At 45.8% G+C, this 19,647-nt stretch overlaps 1 protein-coding gene across 1 annotated transcript in view; it reads right to left on the bottom strand.

Moving 5' to 3' along the window:
• Positions 1-19,647, bottom strand: part of LOC131479964 (uncharacterized) — a 51,113-nt gene that overhangs the window by 25,595 nt on the left and 5,871 nt on the right. The window contains exons 3-8 of the mRNA XM_058662234.1: positions 18,363-18,631; positions 11,343-11,451; positions 9,515-9,783; positions 7,698-7,809; positions 6,138-6,406; positions 2,934-3,042 (exon numbers count right to left, since the gene is read on the bottom strand). Coding sequence (XP_058518217.1) covers positions 2,934-3,042; positions 6,138-6,406; positions 7,698-7,809; positions 9,515-9,783; positions 11,343-11,451; positions 18,363-18,631 — 1,137 coding nt within the window. The remainder of the gene's footprint in view (positions 1-2,933; positions 3,043-6,137; positions 6,407-7,697; positions 7,810-9,514; positions 9,784-11,342; positions 11,452-18,362; positions 18,632-19,647) is intronic.

Here is a 19,647-nt window from a genome sequence, read left to right on the forward strand (position 1 = left end):
TTGCCATCTTTGATTTTGGTTTGTATTTTTTCTTTCTGGGTTTAGCACCTTCCTGAGGAGATTTTCCAGAGCTGGTTTCGTGTTGATGTATTCTTCGAGTTTCTCTTTACTGTTGAAGTATTTAATTTCATTCTCAAATACAAATGAGAGCTTTGCTGGGTACATTATTCTTGGTTGGCAGTTGTTTTGTTTCAGGATTTGATAGATTTTACCCCATTCTCTCCTTGCTTGGAGCATTTCTTCTGATAGGTCGGCTGTGATCCTGATTTCCCTTCCCCTGAAAGTAATCTTATCCTTTTTTCTTACTTGTCTTAGAATGGTTTCCTTGTGTTCACTTGAAGGTAGCTTGAAGACCACATGTCTGGGAGACGATTTGTTTGGGTCGTATCTCCTGGGGGTTCTTTGCCCTTCCTGGATTTGTGCTGGATTTATATTTCCAATATTCTGGAAGTTCTCCTGTATTATCTCATTGAGCACCCGTTGCAAGCCTGTCTCCTTTTCCACTCCTTCGGGAAGGCCTATTATTCTAATATTTGATTTTTTGAGGTTGTCTTTCATTTCCTGTATGGACCTATTGGCTTTCTCTAGATTTGTCTCCAACTGTTTGATGAGCTGCTGCCTTTCATTCTGATTGTCTTCCAATTCTGATATTCTGTCCTCTGCTCTGTTCATTCTGTTGGTTAGGCTTTCAATTTTGTGCTCTATATCGAGGATTCCCTTTTTGATTTGATTTATTTCTGCAGTGATATGGTTTTCGAATGCCTTAGACTCTTTCCAGCGCTTTTCACTCTCTCTGACGAATTTCATCATTAGCTTCTTAAAGTCCTTATCTGATAGTTCCTCTATGTCTTCATCTTGCATCTCAGATATTGAGATTAGTTTTTGGTTGTATTGGGAGGGAGTGCTTGATCTTTCCTCTGGGTCATTGCTTTTTCTGATACTTCTCCTCATTGTGTTTTTGCTTCTTGTTGTTTTGAGATTTTAGCGGTGATTCAGCTGAGCCGGCTCTGGTTTGGGGTCTCCGGCTGAGCCCAGCAGGGCTTACTGCCTGAGTCACCAGCTGCTTTCAGGATCTGTAGATCACAGCCCTGAGCTGGGTCAGGAGGCTTTGTGGGCCAGCCCCAGTGCCAGGCCCCTTCCCCTGTGGCTCCCTCTCAAAGGCAGTGCCCTACAGATTCACTCTGCTGAGCCGCGCCTGGTCTTTGGGTCACAAGGCTAATACAGCGGGGGTCTCCGCCTCAGTGCTGAGCCGAGACTCTCCTTCAGGGCTTGAGGTTAGCACAGCAGGGGCTCCTGCTGCTCGGAGTCTAAAATCCCCAACCCTGGCCTGTGCTGGGCTGGAAATCTCTGCGGCCCCAGTGCCAAACTCGGAAGCGCTGCTCCGCTGAGGGCTGCAACACCGCAGGCAGGTCTTTCCGAGTGGGCTCCTGCTGGGAAAACCTGTCCGGCCAGTTCAGCTGAGCCCGCTCTGGTCTGGCCTCTCTAGCTGAGCCCAGCTGGGGACTCTGCCCTGAAGAAGCCACTTCCTCAGCTGCACTCTCTCAAGGGTAGAAGCGGATCTCTGAGAGGCACAGAGCCCTTGAGGTGAGATGTGCCCCCACTAGTCTGCTCCTCTGCCCAGGACGTGAGGCCCTGTCGAGCGTTGCCCAGCCTCTGGGGCTCAGGGCTAGTCCAGCAACAGGATCCACTGACTCTCCCGCAGCCAGTCCACAGCTCAGAGCCGATAAGGGGATCTCTGAGCCCCAGTCCCACAGTGCTGCTCCTGTTCCCTCTGCACTCTCCCTCAGCCGCTGAGCAGCGGGTAGGCAAGCCTCTGGGAAATCTCCCCTGCTTTTCCTCCACTTCTGCAGGGATGATGCACCCAATGATCAGTCCAGTAGCCTCCTCTGGGGGCTCCTGCCTTCCAGGGGACTGGTGCCCCTGTCGGTGTGGGCGCCTATCCTTCCAGCCGCCTCTGTTTTCCCTGGGGCGGTTGAGCCTCCGCCTCCTTCCCCCTGCCTGGGATCGTGACTCACCAGGTTTCTCGCGGCGTGCTGTATTTTCTTTCCTACTTTTTGCGGCTGTTCCTTCACGCTGTGTAGATCTTCTTGCTTTAGTGAACTCCAGTGACCTTCTCGTTCTTCTCCCTACAGTTTCGCACCTCCTGGCCTGTTTCTCTGCTGGATCGGCTCCCCTCCTTCCCTACTCCACCCTACACCAGCTCTCTGCAGTCGGCCATCTTTTTCTCTCTCTATTTTGTTTTTTTTAACATACTGGTTACGCAAAACCTTGTCAATTCCATAATGTTACAAATTGCTGTTAATGTTATATTGAGAGTCTTAATTGACTGGGATGATATGCTACCAGCTCTGACTTTGGACCAGAAATGGTCTCCCCAACAAACTGTTCAACCCATCTGGACAATTAGTAGCTGGACTCTATGCTGGGTATATGTTTGCAAGGAAAGAATCTTGATGGAATTTGAACTGTAATACTGCATCAAGGTGGAGGAATCCACCAGGGGGGAGGGGTGTGGGGAGGGGTGGGGGATTCCCAGAGCATATGAAACTGTCACATAATGCATAATAATTAATAAAAAAAAAAGAAAAAAAAAAAAAAAAAGAAAAGTTATGTAAAATACCAAAGAGTCAGAAGTTGTGCCACAAACGTTTGAATCAACTCCAGAAACCTGGAAATTTGTACACTATACTGTAGAACATTTGTGTCCCAATGGCAAAGGAAAACTTTCTTGTCACTATCTTACTTTAGTCACCTGGCATAGTTCTGGACACAACAGAATTGTCAACAGGTGAAGTGCACTTGCCATTGTTTACAGAATAAAAGCTTTGCGTATCATCACACAGAGAGGAACAGAAGCTACGACTCCAGTGAAAAATGGTGCTTTTGTTCACAGTTCACAACACCATGCTGGCAAGTTGGCAACTCATGCTTACCTGGACCAGGCAGATGGACCACATAACCATCTCCTACATAGACAGCCCAGTGCGAATAGGTCAGGCGGGAAATCTCAATGAGGTCTCCAGGTTGTGGTCTTTCGCTTGACTGCAACACAAGAACCACAGAGAGACGAGTCAGGCTTCTCACAAGTGCCAGCAAATAGCTGACAGTGGGAGTGGCAGCATAGCTGCACAGCAGTGCACTCAGTGCCCAGCAGTGTTTAGCAAGCACCGTGGGAAGGGAGACTCCATGACGGGTGGACTCACTAGAGGAACCCTGACAGGGGAACCAGGAACAGGTTTTGCCCAGATGCACATTGGGTTTGTGATCTGTGGATCTGTGTGTGTGTGTGTGTGTGTGTGTGTGTGTGTGTGTATGTGTGTGTGTTTGTGTATCTGGACGGTGTGTGTGTTATTGCAAACACATACACAGGGCAAAGAGGCCCTGCAGACACCATCACCAACCCCACTGCACAAGGGATATCCTCCATGTTGCAGACAGACGCACGCCTACACAAAATCGAAATACTGGCTACTGAACCCATTCCTTAGCCTGGGTGTCAGTTCTGCCCTATGGCCACGCACCACGATTTTTATTTCCTGTGCCCACACTTTTGGTTGGGACAGACTACTCTACCCAGGGATATCAGGCTCCTGGAGGAGGAAAACCACTCACTCATAAGCACAGTTCTCTAGTGCAAAGGAACCAATCCACAGGCAACACCACAACCCCCTGCTTCCCCAGTGTCTCATCCCAGAACAGGTAGCTAACTGTCTACGCCAGGGTCAGGTACTAGATAACCAGAGGCAGGTCCATTGTGGCCCTGAACCTGTGGACACTGCCCTAGTAAGTCAACTCCACACATGCTTACCCTGTCCCACACATTCCTCCCTATAGATGCTCAATGAAGGGCCTTGCCCACTGCCCCTCCCCACAAGTCATCCCTCTGCCTTCTGCTCAACCATAAAACTCTCCATGTGACCAGCCAGGAAGCATCTCTGAGTAACAAAGCATCCTTTCCATTGCAATTTTCTCTTGTTCCTAGTTGGCCCTTCTGATCAGATCACATTATCTTTCATCCTGAATATTTTAGGACAAGCTGCTCCTGGGGCAGCCTCTGCTTCACAGTCCCACTCCAAGCTCTGGGTACTCATTCATTGCATACAGCAGAAGCAGAAGACTTCTTAAGGCTGCACCACTGACAGTAGGACCAATGCCAGGTATAAGGCAAACACACAGCCCCAAACAAGGGGGGCAGCAGCTGACAGCCCAGGAAGACTTGCTTCATTGAGTGCAATATTCCATCAGTCTTACAAGGGGGACCAGGTTTCCCATTCACCAGTGCTGGCAGTTTAGAAGACTTACCCCTAATTCCTCAGATGCACCCAGTTCTGTGTGCTCAGTTCTTCACATGCTGGTCCCACAACAGGTGCAGCTATCCTCCACATTGAGTCTCCCTTCCCTGAGACTGGGGGGTGCCACACCCCAGACTCCAGTTGGTCCCCAGGCAATGGAGCCTGCTTTCTGTGCCCACTTCTCTGTTTCCCCTGTTTTGGGGTCCTGTCATCCATGCATAGCACCTGCCAACGCAGCACTCATCACTCGTCACTCGTCACTCTACTGGATGCCTGGTGTCATCATTCACTTCTCATCCAACCACCAAGGATAGTGTCCACAATCCAAACAGTTGTTGTCTCCTGAGCAGGAAGACTCAGCCTGGATTCAGCAGCTTGTCCAGGCCAGCGGGGACACGGGCTCTTCCCATCACATGGTTCCCATGAGTACAGTGTGGGCTGCACAGTCCACTGGCAGAGGAACTGCAAGGGCCCCATGTCACCCAGCAGGGGATGAAAGAATGAGCAGCAGGTGCCCTCCTTCACTTGGGAATAAAATCTTCCCCATAATGCTCAGGCTGACTTGTTCGCATCCTTCATTGGCCAGACCCACTGACATTTCTGCCACAACCAATCATGGCAAAGGGGAAGGAGCAACCCTGAGAGGCTCACACCACCCACAGGGCATCACCTGGATCTGTGGGAAGGACCCTGCTGTCCATGGACACCAACCATCACCCAGGGCTCTATTCACTCAGAAGGAGGTACCTGACAATGGTGCCTGTGAATGAATGTGTAGGTAAGTAGCTATTGGTCAGCCAACAAACACCTTAGACACACATCTGCTTCTCATCCACAACCACAAACAGGGTCATTATAAGGCCATAAAGAAATAGGCCAATTCTCCATCAGAATCCTGCCAGGAAAGTGGAGTCAAAGTGGAGTACCTCCTAAGGGTGGGGAGTGGTGTCTTGGGAGAGACCACAGAGGTCTCTGCAGGTGGTCAGAATCCCAGCAGAGGGGACCCACAGCTTGGACTGAGGAAGCCCACCAGCCAGTTTAGCTCCTGTAGAGGAGTGACAGCCAGCCAGCTTAGAGTAGGGCACAGAAGCATGGGATCATCCAAGGAGAGGCTAGCAATGAGGGAGGAGGAGGTTGTTGCATACCAGGGGCAGGTGCACAATAATGGGAGCCCTGCTGAGGAGCATCTGTAGCACAGACATAGCAAATGCTGGCCTTGAGCATCTCCAGGGCTAATGGAGGAACCGCTGCTTCAAACAGAGCTCACCTGCCCACAGGGATTCCTAGGATTCACACATTTTTCCCTCTCATTGGGTCCCTGTATTTGAGACTATACTGCGTCAACTGCTCCATTTTTACAGTTAGAAGTCGAGTCTCAAGTGTCTCTAGTTACTTCAAGAATGTTTACCCACTGGTAGAGGCAGGGTGAGAATCAAATTGTCTGTGTGTATTGTAAGAGCATCTGCATTATGTCCACTGCCAACTGCCATGCACAGTTTCCTTTGGATTAGGTTTGCAAACTTGCAAGGTGCTCTCCAATGATGCACCACAGCTGGCTGACCTCCTCCTCTTATTTTCACAAACTGAACAAGTGTCCTAAACTCCATGAATCCTGCTTGCCATAGGCACCTAAAAAAGACCGAGTCTATTGTAACATTGGACTTGAAGAACTAAGAGCTTCTAAAATGCCAGGTACTGCAGTATTGTTCTGTGAATGGTATTAGTGCTGCAGCATGAATAGTGTGGTTTTAGTGTGTAGTCTTAGGATGAGAAACACCAAGAAAGTTTGAAGAAAAACTGTTTTGGGGAAGGAAGAGGACAATCCTGGGGGTGGGAGGGGCTTACCAATGCACGAGGAATCTCGCCATATCGTAGATCGTTGACAAATTTCTCAAAGTTTTTATTAAGTATTTCATAATTCTCACTGTTTCGAGCTAGCTTCTCTGCAGAAGCAATGATGTCACTCACGGGCTTGGGTCTGAATTTATGGTCCAGGTGGTTGCAGACTCTGTAGACACAGCCTTCAACCACGTCCTTTAAGGGCTCCTTGGTTGCCATGGCCTTGACCCGCTGATTGGTGAAGAGTTTAGAAAGGACACCACTGAGAGGCTCACCTGGAATCACAAAGAGAAGCCAACAGACAGGTCGGAAGGCAGACAGAAGGCAGGAGGAGCAAAGACAAAAGTTTCCTGTGACTGATCTTTCACAAGGAAGACTTGAGGAATGATAGATGGTTCTTTGCACTTAACAACAAGTATGTGACATGTCATAATGCAGTCTTCAATGGCTGCATCATACAACAGTCTCATGATTTGCATTCTAAATGTGTACACATGTCATCAGAGGACTGGTATTGTAGCATAATGCTATAAGAAACTGCTTTGATGCTGACATCCAATGTCAGAGAACCAGTTTTTGTCCGAGTTACCCCACTTAGGATTCAGCTCCCTGCTAATGCACCTGGGAAGGCAGTGCTAGATGACCCAGGTGCCTGGGCCCCTGACGCCCACATGGGCAACCCAGATGGAGTTACAGGTTCTTGGCATGAGACATTTGAGGAATAAACCAACAGACTGAAGAATGCTCTTTCTCTTTCTCTCTCCCCCTCTTTCTTTTCTTTTCTTTACTTTTCTTTTTCTTTTCTTTTCTTTCCTTCCTTTTCCTTTCTTTTCTTTTCTTTTCTTTTCTTTTCTTTTCTTTTCTTTTCTTCTCTCTCTCTCTCTCTCTCTCTCTCTCTCTCTCTCTCTCCCCCTATCTCTCTCTTTCTCCTTTCAGATACACTTTTAAAAAGAACTAAGGGAGAACATGCCAATGTGTTGTTCTGACATCGGTGACAATAATTTCTTTGTCCAGTTAGGGCACACATGCTGGGGGAAAGCCCACAGCCCAGGTCACATGGGTGTCTGCATCTAACTTGTCTGGCTTCCTCTGGTATTCACTTTCTATCATTAGTGATGCATCCTTACATCTTTCCCTATCACTTAAATGACATGTCCTTCTTAACTGAAAACATTGTTTTAAAGATTTATTTATGTATTTCAAAGTCAGATTTATAAAGAGAGTAAGGGCAGAGAGAGATAGAGATAGAGAGAGATAGAGACAGAGATAAAGTGCTTCCAGCCATTGGTTCCCTCCCCAGACGGCTACAACAGCCAGACCTGGGTCAAGCCAAATCCAAAAGCCAGAGGTTTCATCAAAGTCTCTCAGATGGGTGACAGAGACCCAAACTGGGCCATCTGCTACTTTTGCCAGGCCATTAGCAGGGATTGGGATTGGTAGTGCAACAGCCAAGACATGAACCGGCATACATATGGGGTACTGACATTGCAGACAGCAACCTTACTTGCTGTGCACAGCACCAACCCCTATTGATACGTGCAAAATCACATCTTCAGCTGGCCTTACCCGAGCAAGGAGTCAGGTGGATCACCTCATCATTTCCCACGTAGATGGCCCTATCCACATAGTCAGGGTGAAAAATCTCAATGATGTCTCCACGTTCTGGCTTCTCTGACAACTGCAACAGAAAAATCAGGATGAAGTAGGTGGGGCCACAGCACAGACACTGGCTGGGGAACTGCAACTCAGCCCAGGTGCTCTGCAGTGCTCATCTTAATGAGAACCAGGGAGCACAGAGCTTCTGCCCCACCATGGGCAAACATACTCAGATACTGCCAATCCCACTACAAGCTCAGTCACAGTGATCTCACTCTGAAAAGTACAACAATGCACTTCACACAAGGCACAAGGCACTGGTGTTCTCCCTCTCCCACCACCCTGCAACCCTTCCACCAGGAACAAACCGAATGTGTACCCTGGAAGTCTCTCTTCTGCAGAGGACTCGGACAATCCCCCAGGAAGAAAGGAATCTGACATGAGGACAATTCTCCCTGATAACCCACAGGACATCTCAGAAACTGTGCTCACAGCAATGCCCACAGGCAAGGACCCAACTCTGTCAGTGACAGTGAGGTCCTTGGGGTGCTCTGTGGAACCACCCCACTTGCACCAAGCAGAGAAAGGCTGAGAGGAGTGGAGGAAGCAGCCTGACACTCTGTGGTCTCAGACTGATTCGGTTTGAAGCTCAGTTCTCAACCACAGGCAGGTCTGTATCTTGGATGGATCCAGGCAGCTGAGAGTACCCCAGGATGGATGAGGAGGGGACACTCACTTTGAGTGCACGGTAGGGGCAGGTGGGAGCATATGGAACACAACCACCTCAGAGAAATGGGTTTTATGCTCTAAGCCCTTGGTGGCCTCAGCTTCCTCTCCCATAGAATGGGGTAAGATACCTGTGCCTCTCCAAGGCCGAGGGGGAGGAACAGAGTTCAGGCAGAGTGGCTCTGACTCCAGCGCCACCTCCTGATTTTCACAATTGTTTCTCACCCAATTCACCCCACCACAACTCACCAAGGGTATGGCACACAAAATTCACTCTGCTTTCTGGATGACAAAAGCAAGTCTCCCTCAGTTAGGTGGTTGTGCAGCTCTTTCACTCAGCGCTGGAGCCACAATCTGAGCCAGGGCATCAGAAAGGGAGCCTTTCCCCCACAATGATGAGGAGCATTGGGAAGGATTTTGCCTTTAAAAATGCTCATCAAAGAGGAGATGGGAGCCAGTGTTGTTTTGCAGTGAGTTAAGCTGCCACCTGAAGTGCCATCACCCTGCAGTAGAATGGCTTTCTACTTCTGAACCAACTCCCTGTTAATTAATTTTGGAAATCAGCAGAAGATGGCAAAATTACATGAGTTCCAGTGTCCATGTAGGACACCTAAACGAGGTTACTGATCGCTGTTGCCTCCTGGACAATCCCTGGCCACTATTGTCAACTCTGAAGAGACTTCTATAGTGGAGATGGCTCTCTGTCTCTCTCTCTCTCTCTCTCTCTCTCTGTCCTTCAAATAGAGAAAATGTTTTTAAACACAACATTTTTTAATCAGAGACAAGAAAACAGTTTGTATCCAATGGACAAACAGCACTGTTTGTGGCACCAAAGCAAATGTGTTTACACTTTGAAATTAACCAGGTTCTGTGTCCCAACAGCCCAGCTATGGAGTAGCTGAAGCTAGCCACCATCTCAGCAAGGTACACTGCTTCCACGGCCAGTCTTGTTACCTCAGATAAAAGGTGTTAGCTCATATCTGCCCGCTTCTCTTTGAACACTACTCCTAGTGGCCTCCCCTCCATCCCCTACCATCCCATCCTGCACCTCTGGGTCTGACCTTCTGGCTGTGTCCCTTTCCATATCTCATCTCAGTGGCAAACTCCTCACAGTTTGAAACCAGGTAGAGATAGAAGCGAGTTGCTCCAACTTTGGACTCTGAAAGCCGGATAATCTCGTCGATTGGCCTGGGACGGTATTTGTTGTCTAAGTTGTTGTTGACCCAGTACTTGTCTGTATTGACGACTTGCTCCAGGAGTTCGCGCTTCACTAGGCTTTTCGAAACTTTATTTGAGTTGTCTTTGCTGCCAGAGTTAGACGGAAACAGATCTGGGATCACAGACAGACACATGTTCAGGTGATGCAAGAAGGAAGAGAAGCAGATCGAATACAGCAACTCTATTTTCTGACATTCCCTTGCCATTACTACGCTTCTGTTCCACTCTTTATTTTTTAAGATTTTTATTTTTATTGGAAAGTCATATTTACATCTGTGCCAATGGAGACTCTAAGATGTACTATGTCAGCCAATGGATTCTGGAGAGATTTCATTGTGCTTGGAATGGCAGCATTTTAGAACCATTAAACACTATTGAAGCCACTTGAGCAGTACCCCTTGGAGCATTCCAAACGTCAGAGACCCTGGGATGGTTGGGAAGCTGGGTGTGGCTTCAACCATTTTCTCCCCACTTCCCGCAGATTCAGAAAGAAAAAGAGAGAGTGTGGAAAAAAGGTCTTACCCACTTTAGTGTAGCCCTTGACCCTGATCACCCTAATCAACTATGTAAAGATCATCAAAATAAAATAATAAAAGAAGACAAATGCCTTTAAAAAAAAAGAAAAAGAAAGCCATATTTACAAGATGAGGAGAGACAAAGAAAGATCTTCCTATGCTGAATCACCCTCTAAGAAGCCCCAATAGCCATTGCCGAACCAATCTGAAGAGAGTAAGACAGTAGCCTATCTGGGGCTCCCACATGGGTGCAGTGTCCCAAGGCCTAAGGACAGCTTTGATCAGTTTCCCAGGCCACAAGGAGAGATCTGGATGGGAAGCAAGGACACGAGGACACAAAACAGAGCCCATATGAGATCAGGCGCAAAAAGGCAAGGAATTTCCACTAGGTGACCACTCTGGGCACTACTCTTCAATCATTTAAGTGTTCAGATTAACACAGGCATAATTATTTCACACACAACACATTTAGCAACTGAATTCTCAACAGCATGTTAACCACATGTTCCTCTAGCAACAAATATGCAAAGTTTTGCAGGAGAGAATGGGGCTTCCATGATATTCCACTCTATGCAGGTAACCTAACTGAATTGCTTAATTTATTGATAGGCATCTTTGTTGGGTAAGCTGCTACTGGGCTGTAGATGAGTACATCTTAAAAACATTTATCTCCTGTGAATCTTTGAGCAAATGTCTGAATCAAAGATTTTTAAATTTTGAATATTTGCCAGGAAGAAGGGAGTCTCATTCTGCTTTTATAGAATTCTATCTTGGTTAAAAGAAACAAATTTGCTTCTCCGTCTTCCAGAACAAACTTGGAGTTAGAAAAGTTATGTAAAATACCAAAGAGTCAGAAGTTGTGCCAAAAACGTTTGAATCAACTCCAGAAACCTGGAAATTTGTACACTATACTGTAGAACATTTGTGTCTCAATGGCAAAGGAAAACTTTCTTGTCACTGTCTTACTTTAGTCACCTGGCATAGTTCTGGACACAACAGAATTGTCAACAGGTGAAGTGCACTTGCCATTGTTTACAGAATAAAAGCTTTGCGTATCATCACACAGAGAGGAACAGAAGCTACGACTCCAGTGAAAAATGGTGCTTTTGTTCACAGTTCACAACACCATGCTGGCAAGTTGGCAACTCATGCTTACCTGGACCAGGCAGATGGACCACATAACCATCTCCTACATAGACAGCCCAGTGCGAATAGGTCAGGCGGGAAATCTCAATGAGGTCTCCAGGTTGTGGTCTTTCGCTTGACTGCAACACAAGAACCACAGAGAGACGAGTCAGGCTTCTCACAAGTGCCAGCAAATAGCTGACAGTGGGAGTGGCAGCATAGCTGCACAGCAGTGCACTCAGTGCCCAGCAGTGTTTAGCAAGCACCGTGGGAAGGGAGACTCCATGACGGGTGGACTCACTAGAGGAACCCTGACAGGGGAACCAGGAACAGGTTTTGCCCAGATGCACATTGGGTTTGTGATCTGTGTGTGTGTGTATGTGTGTGTGTATGTGTGTGTGCTTGTGTATCTGGACGGTGTGTGTGTTATTGCAAACACATACACAGGGCAAAGAGGCCCTGCAGGCACCATCACCAACCCCACTGCACAAGGGATATCCTCCATGTTGCAGACAGACGCACGCCTACACAAAATCGAAATACTGGCTACTGAACCCATTCCTTAGCCTGGGTGTCAGTTCTGCCCTATGGCCACGCACCACGATTTTTATTTCCTGTGCCCACACTTTTGGTTGGGACAGACTACTCTACCCAGAGATATCAGGCTCCTGGAGGAGGAAAACCACTCACTCATAAGCACAGTTTTCTAGTGCAAAGGAACCAATCCACAGGCAATACCACAACCCCCTGCTTCCCCAGTGTCTCATCCCAGAACAGGTAGCTAACTGTCTACGCCAGGGTCAGGTACTAGATAACCAGAGGCAGGTCCATTGTGGCCCTGAACCTGTGGACACTGCCTAAGTAAGTCAACTCCACACATGCTTACCCTGTCCCACACATTCCTCCCTATAGATGCTCAATGAAGGGCCTTGCCCACTGCCCCTCCCCACAAGTCATCCCTCTGCCTTCTGCTCAACCATAAAACTCTCCATGTGACCAGCCAGGAAGCATCTCTGAGTAACAAAGCATCCTTTCCATTGCAATTTTCTCTTGTTCCTAGTTGGCCCTTCTGATCAGATCACATTATCTTTCATCCTGAATATTTTAGGACAAGCTGCTCCTGGGGCAGCCTCTGCTTCACAGTCCCACTCCAAGCTCTGGGTACTCATTCATTGCATACAGCAGAAGCAGAAGACTTCTTAAGGCTGCACCACTGACAGTAGGACCAATGCCAGGTATAAGGCAAACAGCCCCAAACAAGGGGGGCAGCAGCTGACAGCCCAGGAAGACTTGCTTCATTGAGTGCAATAATCCATCAGTCTTACAAGGGGGACCAGGTTTCCCATTCACCAGTGCTGGCAGTTTAGAAGACTTACCCCTAATCCCTCAGATGCACCCAGTTCTGTGTGCTCAGTTCTTCACATGCTGGTCCCACAACAGGTGCAGCTATCCTCCACATTGAGTCTCCCTTCCCTGAGACTGGGGGTGCCACACCCCAGACTCCAGACTTCAGTTGGTCCCCAGGCAATGGAGCCTGCTTTCTGTGCCCACTTCTCTGTTTCCCCTGTTTTGGGGTCCTGTCATCCATGCATAGCACCTGCCAACGCAGCACTCATCACTCGTCACTCGTCACTCTACTGGATGCCTGGTGTCATCATTCACTTCTCATCCAACCATCAAGGATAGTGTCCACAATCCAAACAGTTGTTGTCTCCTGAGCAGGAAGACTCAGCCTGGATTCAGCAGCTTGTCCAGGCCAGCGGGGACACGGGCTCTTCCCATCACATGGCTCCCACGAGTACAGTGTGGGCTGCACAGTCCACTGGCAGAGGAACTGCAAGGGCCCCATGTCACCCAGCAGGGGATGAAAGAATGAGCAGCAGGTGCCCTCCTTCACTTGGGAATAAAATCTTCCCCATAATGCTCAGGCTGACTTGTTCGCATCCTTCATTGGCCAGACCCACTGACATTTCTGCCACAACCAATCATGGCAAAGGGGAAGGAGCAACCCTGAGAGGCTCACACCACCCACAGGGCATCACCTGGATCTGTGGGAAGGACCCTGCTGTCCATGGACACCAACCATCACCCAGGGCTCTATTCACTCAGAAGGAGGTACCTGACAATGGTGCCTGTGAATGAATGTGTAGGTAAATAGTTATTGGTCAGCCAACAAACACCTTAGACACACATCTGCTTCTCATCCACAACCACAAACAGGGTCATTATAAGGCCATAAAGAAATAGGCCAATTCTCCATCAGAATCCTGCCAGGAAAGTGGAGTCAAAGTGGAGTACCTCCTAAGGGTGGGGAGTGGTGTCTTGGGAGAGACCACAGAGGTCTCTGCAGGTGGTCAGAATCCCAGCAGAGGGGACCCACAGCTTGGACTGAGGAAGCCCACCAGCCAGTTTAGCTCCTGTAGAGGAGTGACAGCCAGCCAGCTTAGAGTAGGGCACAGAAGCATGGGATCATCCAAGGAGAGGCTAGCAATGAGGGAGGAGGAGGTTGTTGCATACCAGGGGCAGGTGCACAATAATGGGAGCCCTGCTGAGGAGCGTCTGTAGCACAGACATAGCAAATGCTGGCCTTGAGCATCTCCAGGGCTAATGGAGGAACTGCTGCTTCAAACAGAGCTCACCTGCCAACAGGGATTCATAGTCTCATGCATTTTTCCCTCTCATTATGGCATTGTAATTCTAGACCATACTGGGTGGTTTCCACAGACCCCTTGGTTCTGCTCTGGCAATCAGCTGAGTCTTAATCATTGGAGCTATTTTTTCATTGCTGGTTCCTCCCACTAGCCCCTTTGGGCTGTGTAGCAAATTTAGAAACTCTTCAAAGGATCGAACGTAAAACGTAAAACTCTAGTATGCCTTTATAAAATTAATTGCCTCACGCTTCCCTAGCTAGCTAGCCAGTAAATGGCCCTCTGGATCAAATATACTCTGTGATCTAATAAACACCTGTAGGTACTTGGAAAAAGGATGGGATGTTGTATCCCCTGTTTTTTTTTTTTTTTATCTCATCTCTATATCTGTGTTTTCCATAGTTTTTTTTATCCATGATGTAGTAAACCCCAGCACATGTTTCCTGAGCTCTGCTGCCCCATGCTTCTCTATTCTGGCCTCTTTTTGATTTTTCCACTCCACTGACAACCCCCATTTTATCCTCCCCCCCGTGGTCTCAGCCCCGTCCTACCCCTCTGTCTGATGGTCTCTGCTTGTTCTCCTGACTCTGTAGGGTAGCCTACAGAGATTTCCTATGTTTAAGCCTTCTTTTTCTCCATTTTAACCCTCTTGCCTAACTTGCTCTCTCAGTCTGTCTGGACTTAACCACACCCAGCCACCCTCAAAGGCTAAACTTTCTCTAGCTCTCCCACCCCTACTCATTAGCTGAGAGGGGCAGGGTAAGAGATAAGCAGGAAAAAAAAAAAAAAAGAAGAAAAAGAAAAAAATTACAAACTTATTTTGTAACTTGATTTAACAGTTATATATACAAATAATCTGTTATAGAGTTGTCTTAATCCACTGTGAAATTACTGCGAAACATCAGATAAATCTATAGGTTGTCTTACAAAATAGTTCCAGGCTAAAACATGCTGTTGAAAGGGTTTGAAGTCATGGAAAGTTTGAGAGGAATAAATCTTGTATGATTATTGTCTCCCTGTTCTGAAGTGTTTGGTGATTGTGTATATGTTTGTTTGGAAATGGTTATTGTTCTTGTTTTGAATTGGTGCATGTGTGACTGACTGACAAACGAACTCGAACAGACCATGATTACCCCCGTTATCTCCTGATAAATAATTTTTGAGAGGTTTGACTTATGTATGATGACTTGGCCAGATCAGACTCTCCCACCCCTGCTGGGGAAAGATTGGATTTGATTAACCTCTTGTAGCTTGGGAGATTTTTCCTTTGCTGAATTAAGCTTTTTCTGCAGTATTACAATTGACTAGAGTGATGAGCTTTTAGTATTTTAAGACTTTTTTGCTGTTTTTGTTTGGTCTTCAGTTTCTATTTTGTCCTGGCACTGATCAGGTCTAACGTGCAGTATTTGTTAACATATTCAGTTAAATGTTAAATGTACTTTTTGTTTAACTCACTTTGACCTCTAAATTCTTCAAAGTTCTAAACCAAGTCCCCTGACTTTGGGACTTCCAGCAGGATTCCTGGAACTCTCAAAAGATTGAGACAAAATTCAGAGAATGTATTTGTCATTTAAAATAGTTTGGGTTATAATCTCTCAATGTTATAAAATTATGCTAAATTTGTTGCATCGTATATGTTATTAAAGTAATGAATATTTATATAATTACAAAGAATGTATATTGATGGTTATGTTCATGTTCTCTAATCATGAAATTGATCCAGATTGTCAATTATTTGTGTTCTTGTTTACAAAGACGTATGTGAGATTTTTGGCTTATAGTAAAACAACAAATTCTTAAAAAGTTATGAGATGATTTTCTGTGTCAATTCCTGTGTTTAAAGTTATATTTCCCGTTGATGACTGACTAAGGAAATATACATTTTGCCTTCCAGCTATGTAACCCCTTGGGTTCCCTGTTGTCATTGTTAAATTCCCTGCGTTTCCAAGGGTGTTTTCTAATATGTATTTACTTTGAAATATTTTTGTGGTCATTTTATATGTAATAAAAATTTATTTGATCTGTTACTGTTTGAATTAGCCTGACTAAATGTATATATATGTGTGTGTGTGTGTGTGTGTGTGTGTGTGTGTGTGTTCAATGATAATTCAGCTGTCAGGGAATGTAAAAGTGCTCCAACATTGGAATTGGTTCTTATAGCAGACTCAGACTAACAACCTTGAGTAGCACTCAGTGGCCTCAGAATCAGCCCAGAAGGCATTCTAGTCTGACAGGAAAGCCAGCAAGAGAAAAAGCGTATCAAGTGTGGAAAGCCAGGACACTGCTGCGAAGAGTGTCCCTCCGTGAGGGACCACTGTGACCCATGCCCAGTGCAAACAAGCAGCCAAAGATGGTTGTGCTCTTCTCTTAATGGAGAAGAGAGCTTACTCTTTGTGTGTGTCCTTGTCTAATGACTCATGGGTCTGTTGTGGATTCAAGAGGCTTCCACAGCCTAATCATCATGCGTCAAGAGCCTCAGGTGATCACTGATGTTACGCATGAGTGCTAATTTGTTAAATTTACTAGTGTCACTGTGTACTGACTTCCTATGCAGGACCTGTATCTTCAGGGTTGTATTAGAATTATATATTGCTAATATTCATAGACTTTTCCAAGCAGTATCTTGTGGATCTGAAAAGTCTTATAAGTAGGAAGAACTTAGAATACAATGGCTATAGGTAGCCTGAAAGTTAGCTGGCCTATAACTGCTCAGCCTGTACCACTGACCAATCTCCCAATAAGGCACGTTTGATATCACCCTCTTCAATTTTTCCTAGACTTCACTAGGGTAGGATACCCTCACTGCTCTGAAGCAGACTTCATGTCTTCCTCATTTGCCAAGTTATTTGGGATTTCTCAGCTCATCTACTTAAAATTCTTTTGTTCTTCAATTGCTAGTACATGGTTTATTAGACTAAAAACTAGTAGATAGCTTGCCTCTGCCTTAACGTGTATAAATTTCTGTAAAATCTTGTTATAATAATATTAATTGTTGAGTTATTGTAAATGAAAACTAGTTTAAATCTTTTGCCATCTACTATGTGACTAGTAGGTTTTGAAATAGAATGTTTTCAATGCTGTGCTTTATGTTCTAGGCTATATGTCTTTCTGAAACTTTTAGGGCTTGCAATGATTGGTAAAGTATAATTGTTTTAGGAAATCTAGCACTTACCTGTTCCCTAGCAAGATGCAAAACTACTATAGCATTTTCAAGAATCAAATGGTATAATTGACAAGGTTAGTGAAGACGTCAGCTTGCATTTACCTGTTCTGTAATGAGTTTATATTCTGATGCTACATGCTAATCCTTGTATTGTTACTGTGACTTCTGATTTATCTAGGTTAGCAAGTTTTTGCAGCTCAGAAAAAGTTTTATGTGTTCCACTGCATTCATTGAGTATCTATCAAAATTTGAGACCTAAAGGAGTTAGCTTAAATTGATTCAAATCTAGTCCATAGTTTTAAACTAAAGTAATGTTTACTCTGACAGATGTTGAAACCTGACAACACTTTAACCTCTGAGCTCTAAAGCTCAAATATTCCAACTGGGGTTCTCACTGAACTCACAACCTGCTAGGTTGGGAAAGATTATAACTATGTAATATTTTGCTATCTAGACTTCAACACAGAGAAGCCTTAAGTGCCAGGTAGTACTTCGGATGCCTGATGACCTCTTCCTCCTCTAGATTGACCCCTACTGCTGCTGTTCCTGAATGCCCCTTTTCAGCATGAACAGACTAGAGCAGTCATCGCCCCTTGTCCCTACCAGCCATTGGGGTCTATTCCTCTGTTTGGAAATGTGAGGAGTCAGGTGGGATGATAGGCAGTGAGGATCTCTGGTTCCTGATGAAACTATCTTGTCTACGTTGAACATTCAGGAATAGTGAAGAATCAATAGCCAAAGTACAAGAAGGCCTAGCTAAGAGAAAAAGAGAACTCATGCCATCTTTTCAAAAGGACTTTTGACAACTAACCCCTCCTTCCAGCCCTGTGTCATCCACTCAAATGTAATTTTGTTGTTGTTGTTATCAAACCATTAACCAGTTTCTTTTGCAGATCTAGGAGCATCGCTGCATCTCACATTCCTCCCACCAGGTGGCAACCACTGAGAGAACATTGTCCTTAAACTCAGCTTGAAGAAGCCATGGAGAACAACACTCCCTTTCTTTCCTTTTCTTTATATAACACTTACCAAACCAGCAAGTCCAATGCAATGTTGGGACTGGAAGAACTAAGAGCTTCTAAAATGCCAGGTACTGCAGTATTGCTCTGGGAATAGTATTAGTATTGCAGCATGCATAGTGGGGTTTTAGTGTGTAGTCTTAGGATGAGAAACACCAAGAAAGTTTAAATAAAAACTGTTTTGGAGATGGAAGAGGATAATCCTGGGGGGGGGGGCTTACCAATGCACGAGGAATCTCGCCATATCGTAGATCATCGACAAATTTCTCACGGATTTTACTAGTTACTTCATAATTCAACCTGTTTCGAGCTAGAATCTCAGCAGAAGCAATGATGTCACTCACAGGTTGGGGTCTGAATTTATGGTCCAGGTGGTTGTTGACCCTGTAGGCACTGCCTTCTGCTGCGTCCTTTAAGGGTTCTTTTGTTGCCATGGCCTTGGTCTGCTGATTGGTGAAGAGGTTAGAAAGGCCACTACTACGATGCTCACCTGTGAATCACAAAGAGAAGCCAACAGACAGGGAGGAGGGCAGACAGAAGGCAGGACGAACAAAGACAAAAGTTTCCTGTGACTGATCTTTCACAAGGAAGACACAAGATGGTTCTTCGTGTTTAATGAGATGTGAATATGTAACATGTCACACATGCAGCCTTCAATGGCTGCATCATACAACAGTCTCATGATTTGCATTCTAAATGTGTGCACATGTCATCCCAGGACTGGTATTGTAGCATAATGCTATAAGAAACTGCTTTGATGCTGACATCCAATATCAGCACCCTTAGTTGCTCCACTTAGGATTCAGCTCCCTGCTAATGCACCTGGGAAGGCAGTACAAGATGACCCAGGTGCCTGGGCCCCTGATGCCCACATGGGCAATCCAGATGGAGTTACAGGTTCTTGGCATGAGACATTTGAGGAATAAACCAACAGACTGAAGAATGCTCTTTTTCATCTTTCTTTCTTTTTTTCTTTCTTTCTTTCTTTCTTTCTTTCTTTCTTTCTTTCTTTCTTTCTTTCTTTCTTTCTCTCTCTCTCTCTCTCTCTCTCTCTCTCTCTCTCTCTCTCTCTTTCTCCTTTCAGATAAACTTCTAAAAAAGGAAAAGCAGAGCTCTGACATTTGTTGCAATGATTTCTTTGTCCAGTTACAATACATATGCTGGGGGGAAAGCCCACAGCCAAGGATACGCAGGCATCTGCATTTATACTTGTCAAGCTTTCTACAGTATTTATTTTCTTTCATTAATGATATATCCATTCATCTTCTCATTGAAATGACCTGTCTTCAGTATCTGAAAACATTTTTAAGATTCATTTATTTATTTCACAGTCATATTTACAGAGAAAGGAATAACCACAGAGAGAAAAAGAGACTTTCCATCCACTGACTCACTTCTCAGATGGCTGCAACAGCCACAGCTGAGCCAAGCTGAAACCAGGAGCCAAAGGTTAGTCAGAGTGGGTGACAGGGATCCAAACTTGTGCCATCTTCTGCTACTTTTCCC

This window comes from Ochotona princeps, chromosome 4 (assembly GCF_030435755.1).
Source record: "Ochotona princeps isolate mOchPri1 chromosome 4, mOchPri1.hap1, whole genome shotgun sequence".
Lineage (NCBI taxonomy): Eukaryota > Metazoa > Chordata > Mammalia > Lagomorpha > Ochotonidae > Ochotona > Ochotona princeps.